Source organism: Myotis brandtii, unplaced genomic scaffold, assembly GCF_000412655.1.
Source record: "Myotis brandtii unplaced genomic scaffold, ASM41265v1 scaffold290, whole genome shotgun sequence".
Taxonomy (NCBI): Eukaryota; Metazoa; Chordata; class Mammalia; order Chiroptera; family Vespertilionidae; genus Myotis; species Myotis brandtii.
The window spans coordinates 386,893-395,931 of NW_005361076.1; the positions used below are offsets into that span (position 1 = coordinate 386,893).

Sequence of the window (9,039 nt, forward strand, 5' to 3'; positions counted from 1 at the left end):
CCCATGCAAGCCACCCGCTCCAGTATAAGGAGCAGCAGCCTCACACAGCCTGCCCCTGTCTGAGGAGCAACAGCCCCATGAGTGCCCCACCCCCGTCCAAGGAGCAGCAGCCAGGAGAGTGTCCCACCCACATCTGAAGAACAGCAACATGAGCAGCCTGCCCCATCTGAGGAGAAGCAGCAGCCTTCCCCCATCCAACGAGCACCAGCCACACAGAGCCTGGCCCCATCTGAAGAGCAGCAGATGCGTGAGTATCGTGCCCCTGCCATCCAGAGAAGACACCACTCCTGCAAGCAGCACCCGCCAGAGGAGCCATCACCAAGTGAGGAGCAGCCACTGCCATGACCACCTGAGGAGCAGCTGCTGTCCAAGGAGCCACTGCCACCCAAGGAGCAGCACCCGTATGACTTGACACCTAGATCCTTCAACGAGAGTAAAAGTGGGGAGACAAAGAAACCCCGAAAGGAATAAAAAAGGAGAAATCGCCAGAAAAGCAGCTAAGTGAAACAAAGCCATGCAATATGTCAGAAAAAGAATTCAGATTAAGGATCATAGAATTTATAAACCAGATGGATGAAAAAGTCAAAAACTTATGTGAGAATCAAGAAGAAGTAAAGAGTGATATAGCTGCAATAAATAACACCATGAAAAGTTTCAACAGTAGACTAGGAGAAGTGAAGGACCAAATTAGCTAAATAGAAGACAGGGAAGCAAATACACCCAAACTGAACTGTAACTGGAGAAAAAAAATTAAAAGACACACAGAGAACCTAAGGGAACTTTGGGACAATATGAAACAAAGAAACATATGAATAACAGGGGTGCAGAATGACAAGAAGAGGAGCAAGGGTTAGAACAATTATTTGAAGAAATAATGTCAGAAAACTTCCCTGATGTGGGGAAGAAAAAAGTCACACAGCACAGAGAGTCCCAAACAAGGTGAACCTAAAAAGACCCATAACAAGACACATCTTAATTATGATGGAAAATGTTCAGGACAAAGGGAGAATCTTAAAGGCTGCATGAGAGAGAATGAAAATTATGTACAAGGAATCTCCCATTAGATTATCAAATTATTTCTCAACAGAAACATATCAGGCCAGAAAGGAATGGAAAGAAATTTACAAAATGATGCAAAGCAAGGGACTGAATCCAAGAATACTCTAACCAGTAAGGCTATCATTCAAAATTAAAGAAAAAATGAGGAGCTTCATAGACAAAAAAAAGGCTAAGCGAGTTTATCCCTAAGGCTATCCAAAATTAAAGAAAAAATGAGGAGCTTCATAGACAAAAAAAAGGCTAAGCGAGTTTATCCCTACCAAGCCAGCAATCCAAGAAATGCTAAAGGGACTGGTGTAAGAAGAGGAAATAAAAAGAGAATAAGGAACACGGGAACAAAAAATAAAAATGGCTACAAACAAGTACCTATCAATAATAACTTTAAACATAAACAGACTAAATGTTCCAATCAAAAGACATTGAGTGTCTGAGTGGATAAGAAAACATGATCCATACAAATGCTGTCTACAAGTGACCCACCTCAAAACAAGGGACTCACACAGACTGAAAGTGAAAGGATGGAAAAATATGTTTCAGGGAAATGAAAATGAAAAAAATAATGAACCTGGGGTAGCAATACTTATATCTGACAAAATAGACTTCAAAGTGAAAGCCATAACAAGGGATAAGGAAGACCACTCCATAATACTAAAGGGATTGATAAAACAAGAGTATATAACCCTGGTAAACATATATGCACCCAATGCAGGAGCAGCCAAATACATAAAAAAAACAACTCCTGGACGATATCAAGGGAGAGATAGACAACAAAGCAATCATAGTAGGGGACTTTAATACCCCACTCACATCATTGGATAAATCCTCTAAACCAAAAACCATGAAAAAAAACAAACAGCAATTCTAAATGATCCACTAGAACATTTAGACTTAATAGACATCCTCAGAACATTTCACCCCAAAGCCCCGAAATATATGTTCTTCTCAAGTGCACATGGAATTTTTTTCAAAGTAGATCACATATTGGGTAACAGGAAAAGTCTCTCAAAATTCAAGAAGACTGAAATCATATCAAGCATCTTCTCAGACCACAATGGCAAAATATTAAAAATAATCTACAATAAAAACAATCAAAAAATTCAAAAATTTGAAATCTGAATAGCATACTAGTAAACAATGATTGGCTTACCAAAGAGATCAAAGAAGAAATTAAAAACCTCCTGGAAATGAATGACAATGAAAACACAACAATCCTAACTCTGTGGGACACAGTGAAAGCAGTCCTGAGAGGGAAGTTTATAGCTCTAAAAGCCTACCTCAAAAAAAAAAAACAAGAAAAAGTGATAACAAATCATCTAATGCTACAACTTAAAGAATTAGAAAGAGAGAAACAAGAAAAGCCCAGAGTGGGCAGAAGGAAGAAGATAATAAAGATCAGAGCAGAAATAAATGACAGAGTCAAAAGAAAATACAAAAGATAAATGAAACCAAGAGCTGGTTCTTTGAAAGGATAAACAAGATTGATGAACCTCTAGCCAGGCTCACCAAGAAGCAAAGACAGTGGACCCAAATAAATAAAATCAGAAATGAAAGAGGCGAAATAACAAAAGACCCCACAGAAATAAAAAAGGATTGTTAAAAAATGCTATGATCAACACTATTCCAACAAACTGGGCAACCTAGAGGAAATGGAAATATTCCTAGAAAAATACAACCCTCCAAAACTCAATCAGGAATAATCTAAAAATCTCAGTATGCTGATAACTATGGAGGAAATTGAAGCAGACATGGAAAAGCATCCAGCAAACAAAAGCAACATTGTTTCACAGTGGAATTTTACCAAAAATTAAATGAAGAACTAAAACCTGTCCTCAAACAATTCCACAAAATTCAAGAAGAAGGAACATTTCCAAGCTCATCCTATGAAACCAGCATTACCCTAATACCAAAACCAGATAAAGACAACAAAATGAAAGAGAATTACAGGTCAATATCCCTTATGAACATAGATGCCAAAATCCTCAAAAAAAAAAAATCTAGCAAATCGGATCCAGCGTTACATTAGAAAGATCATACACCATGACCAAGTAGGATTTATCCCTGGGATGCAAGGGTGGTACAGTATCTGCAAATCAATAAATGTGATACATCACATAAACAAATTGAGAGATAAAAATCACATATTTATATTAATTGATGCAGAAAAAGCATTTGACAAAATCCAACAATCTTTCTTGAAAAAAACCCTCAGCAAAGTGAGACTAGAGGGATCATACCTCAACATAATGAAAGCCTTATATGACAAACCTACAGCCAACATCATACTCAGTGGGCAAAAACTAACACCATTTCACCTAAGAACAGGAACAAGACAGGGATGCCCACTTTCACCCTCTTGGAATTGCTAGCCATAGCAATTAGACAAGAAGAAGAAAAAAAGTTATCCAAATTGGAAAAGAAGTTGTAAAACTGACATTATTCATAGATAACATGATATTGTACATAGAAAACCCTAAAGACTCAATAAAAATTATTAAACTTAATAAATGAATTCATCAAGGTAGCAGGATACAAAATTAATGCCAATAAATCTATGGCATTTTTACACCAATAGTGAATTTATAAAAAGAGAGATTAAAAATCAATCCCATTTACCCTTGCACCAAAAAAATTAAGATACTGAGAAATAAACTTAGCTAAGGAGGTAAAAGACCTGTACTCAGAAAACTACAGGGCATTGAAAAAGGAGTCAGAGGAAGACATAAACAAATTGAAGAACATACCGTGTTCATGGATTGATAGAATCAACATCATTAAAATGTCTATACTACCCAAAGCAATCTATAGATTCAATGTACTCCCCATTAAAATACCAACAGCATATTTCACAGACCTAGAACAAACCCTCCAAAAATTCATCTGGAATAAAAAAAAGACCCTGAATAGCTGCATCAATTCTGAGAAAGAAAAACAAAGTAGGAGGGGTCTCAATACCAGATATCAAGCTGTATTACAAAGCCACTGTTCTCAAAACTGCCTGGTACTTGCACAAAAACATACATATAATCCAATGGAATAGAATAAAGAACCCAGAAATCAACCCAAAACACTAAGCTCAATTAATATTTTACAAAAGAGGCAAGAGCATTCAGTGGAGTCAAGACAGTCTATTCAAAAAAATAGTGTTGGGAAAATTGGACAGATACATGCAAAAAAAATGAAACTAGACCACCAACTTACACCATACACAAAAATAAACTGAAAATGGATAAAGGACTTAAACATAAGATGGGAAACCATAAAAAACTTAGAGGAATCCACAGGCAGCAATATCTCAGACCTTTGCCGAAGCAATATCTTCACTGTTACAGCTCCTAGGGCAATGGAAATTAAAGAGAACATAAACAAATGGGACTAATTCAAAATAAAAAAAACATTCTGTACAGCAAAAGAAACCATCAACAAAACAACAAGAAAGCCCATGGCATGGGAGAACATATTTGCCAATGTTATCACAGATAAGGATTTAATCTCCAACATTTACAGGGAGCTCATACAACTTAACAAAAGTAAGAAAAACAACCCAATCAAACAATGGGCAAGGGAAGTAAATAGGTACTTTTCGAAAGAGGACATACAGAAGGCCAAGAGATATATGAAAACATGCTCAAAGTCACTAATCATCTGAGAGATGCAAATCAAAACGACATGTGGTACCATCTCACACCTGTCAGAATTTCTATCATCAACAAATCAACAAATGACAAGTGCTGGCGAGGATGCAGAGAAATAGGAACCCTTGTGCACTGCTGGTGGGAATGCAGACTGGTGCAGCCACTATGCAGAACAGTATGTAGTTTCCTCAAAAAAACTAAAAATGGAACTCCCATTTGACCCAGTGATCCCACTTCTAGGAATATATCCCAAGAAACTAGAAATACCAATCAGAAAGGATATATGCACCCCTATGTTTATAGTGGCACAATTCACCATAACTATGATTTAGAAACATCCTAACTGTCCATAAGCAGGTGAGTTGATTAAAAAACTGTGGTACATCTACACAATGGAATACTATGCTGCAGTAAAAAAAGAGTTCTTACCATTTGCAGCAGCATGGATGGAACTGGTAAGTGAAATTAGCCAGTCAGAGAAAGATAAGTATCACATGATCTCATTCATATCTGGAATCTTATGAAGACAATAAACTGATGAACAAAATAGATCCAGAAACAATGTCATTTTGATTTTTTAGAAGTGAAAACATAAAGGGAAATGTAGTGGAATAATTTGATGTTGAAAAAGTTTGCTACATTACATGGTATCAGAAATGTTTTAAATGTGCTTATTATAAATGATCAAAGTTATGGTAACAACTACTTTCAAGACACAATCTTCACATGCTCTGTATTGCTTTAAGAAGCAAAAAATGGAACAACTGAGAAAGATAAGCATTCTACATCAATGATCAGTCTTCAGGAATATTTGCTTTGGGAGATGTTAAAAAACTGCAGCAGGCCCATTTTCAATAGCCATAATTCCTAATGTTATGGCTGGTATTCCAGGGATCAGATTTATGCCCTGGAATACCTGTCATAGCCAGAGTAGGATGGATCCTTGGAAGATGCTGATTTGAATAGATTAATGTAATCTCTTGTATTTAAGAGGGAAGAGAGCTCTGGAAACATAACTTGGAACACCTGATGCTCATTCATTACATTTCACTTGATAACTTTAATAGTGGGTATATGTAATTTCTGTTGTACATCTATCCTCTTTGGAAAAAGTATATGTCATATGACAAAGGGGAACAATAGTGAACTTTCAAAGGCATTTGAATATACCAGGCATTACCTTTAGGTTAATTGTCTTTTTTCCTATGAAAATGTCACTTTGCTCTTGAGCTTAAATGGAGATATTCTCCCTGTGCTTCATACTGCAGGAATAATAATAGTAATAATACTAATTTACAAACAATGTTTGCTAGCGTAGACCAAGTTCCCATTGAATCAGGGTCACTGATATTTTATTCCTTTGCTTCATATTTTAACTACTACCAACAATCTTAAGTCATCTTAACTGTATTAATATATTTAATTCTATTTCATTGATTTGCAATCTCAGCCTTCTCACTCAACACTTACTCAGAAAGAATGTACTTCAAGGGTGAAGACTGAGGAAAACCTTTGAAATAATTCATATGGCAAAGATTGATGGGAATTTTATTATAGGGAAAATATAGTGTTTGTATATTTAATTGCAATTGTTTGAGAATCTGGCACACTACCTCATACAAAACGGATACTGAATAAATGTGTGCTGAATAACTGAATGAATGAAAAAATGTATCTTAAGAAAAGATTCAAGTTGCTGCCATGGTTGAAGAATTACATCTAATCTGTAATTTATGTCTTAGAGTATTATTGGCTTTGACAAAAAAAAAAGCCACGATGCATTGAAATTGTAAAACACTTAATGTTATATACTAAGGAGTTTAGTATTTATTTTATGGATTTTAGAGTAGATGAATAGCCTGAGTATTAGGGAAAAAAGAAAAATAGATTGGTTAGGATTGTAAGAGAGGCATTTTAATAATGTAGGTGTGATCTACAATTTCTAATCATGGAGAACAGCAAGAATTTAATGAGGTATTTGATGGCTTAGAAGACTCACCAATTAATGGAGACAAAACAAAAAAAGTAAATTATATTTTCTGTTCTGGCCAAAGTAGAGTAACAGGGATCAGATATATGCCCTGGAGCACCTGAAAAAAAGGGAAGAAAATAAGATAAAATTTTGAAAGACACTGGACATCAGGAAGCAGAGACTGATCCCTCACAGATAGTAAATAAATGAGGTGAGTCTTATGATGGCTCCACATTCCTTGAGTTTCTAGGCCACAGCTCAGAGAGGTGGAACCCAGGCAAAGACCAGCAGTCTTGCTACTAGTATGTAGAGGAGACGGAGCTAAGACACTGTAGAGAACAAGGTGGGTAGAGTTCTCAAGGCAGACAACCAGAGAGGAAAACGAGAGAAAGAGAGGGAACTCCAGAATCTTGCACCCCACATGAATGATTCAGCTGATTACTGATCAGCTCATGTGTGAATACATTATTAGAAGCCAGGAAAGCCCTAACCGGTTTGGATCAGTGGATAGAGCATCGGCCTGCAGACTGAAGAGTCCCAGGTTTGATTCTGGTCAAGGGCATGTACCTTGGTTGCGGGCACATCCCCAGTGCAGGGTGTGCAGGAGGCAGCTAATCGATGTTTCTCTCTCATTGATGTTTCTAACTCTCTATCCCTCGTTGCGGGCACCCCAGTGCAGGGTGTGCAGGAGGCAGCTAATCGATGTTTCTCTCTCATTGATGTTTCTAACTCTCTATCCCTCTCCCTTCTTCTCTGTAAAAAAATCAATAAAATATATTTTTTAAAAAAGAAGCCAGGAAAGAAACCACTGGGAAGGATTCTTGGTAACTGATACTCACACAGGGCCTGCAATAGCGATCTTTACTGTCAGCCAGACTAGAAAACCTCATAGAGCAGTGGTTCTCAACAGTAGCTGCACATTAGAATCACCTGGGAATCTTTTTAAAATCCTGATTTCTGGGCCTCATCCTCCGAAAATTCTGTTTCTTTGTTACTAATGTTGTGGGCCCAGCCCATAACAAAGAAACATAATTTCTGGAGTATGAGGCCCTATAATCAGGATTTTAAAAAGATTCCAAGGTGATTCTAATGTGCAGCCAAGGTTGAGAACCACTGCTCTAGATGCACAGGCATTGAATAATTTAAGTGGAAGGGTCTTGCTGCAGTAGTGAGGAACAGGTAACCATACCACATGGTATAACATTAATTAGGCACGTATTATCACAGGGAACTGCTCTGCTTATTTCAATCAAATCTTTAAAAGGATCCCAAAGAATCAAACTGTTTCCAAGCAACACAACAGTATCCAAAATAGGCAAATACTATTTGTAAAAAGAAAATGGATGTTGAACAACACATGGGTTTTAAATAAAGAGAGGATCAATAGTAGGGTACTGATCTATCTTTGCCCTCTAATATGGCTTTAATATGGCACTGTTTTTCAGATTAATATTGAAAATGTTACCTTAAAAGGTAATTGATCTTGATTTCTGAGGTGTTTTTTGGGTGCCACGTTAAGTTGTATACCCAATGCCTCACTCACCTCACCCATATTTGGGCAAATATAAAAACCTGAGGGCTGTGAGTACATAAGAAAAAACACGGCTCTCAGAAGCCCCCGCCTATCAATTGCTACCTATAATTTATCCAGGAGAAATGAAAGTACTTCTATGAAGATGTGAACACGTGAAATATTTGTGGTCCCTTGATTTCCAAACAGCCTGAAACAGGAATCAATCCAAAAGGCCATCAAAAGATGAATGGGCAGCTGACCTGTGGTGTGCCCTTACACGGGGACAGTTCTCTACCACAAGCAAGAATGCAACCTTGCGGGCCATCCCGGGACAATGCAGGCTGTGCCTGGGCGCATGTTGACCCGCCTCAGGAAAGAATAAGAATGCGTCCGCACCTGGCAATGGTCTCCTAGCAACTGGGCGGCTGGGACAACAAACCCCTGAGGCCCCTGTGGGCGCCCTCCAAGGGCGCCATGGCGGGCCAGCAGTGGCCCTTACCGGAGCCCCACAAGGGGTGGCTGTTAAAGTCGGACCTGAGGAAGAAGGCGCTCATAGAGTCGGGGCTGATCAAGCCTTGGAAGTCAGGGCCGAAGGTGGACAAGAAGCCAGAGCTCAACAAGAAGTGGCTGCTAGGGCCACGGAGGCTGGAACCCTTGCCCCTGGGCATGAAATGTAAGCCCTGGTTCAAGGAAAGGGACAGGTTGCCTTCCCGCTATCTCTCCAGTCAGAACAACAAGCTTGGGAAGTGCCCCACCTCCATGGACAGCCGGCGGTGGGTATTTGTGAAGGAGGGAGTGGACGACTTCAGAACGGGCTGTCCATCTCCTGAAGATGTGATCACTCGTGGCCCTCGGGAGGGCTT

At 38.6% G+C, this 9,039-nt stretch overlaps 1 protein-coding gene across 1 annotated transcript in view; it reads left to right on the forward strand.

The window, feature by feature from the left end:
* Positions 1–8,650: 8,650 nt before the first annotated feature.
* LOC102242962 (protein FAM47A) overlaps positions 8,651–9,039 on the forward strand; it is a 1,651-nt gene continuing 1,262 nt past the window's right edge. The window contains exon 1 of the mRNA XM_005869296.1: positions 8,651–9,010. Within this exon, the coding sequence (XP_005869358.1) occupies positions 8,651–9,010 (360 nt within the window). The remainder of the gene's footprint in view (positions 9,011–9,039) is intronic.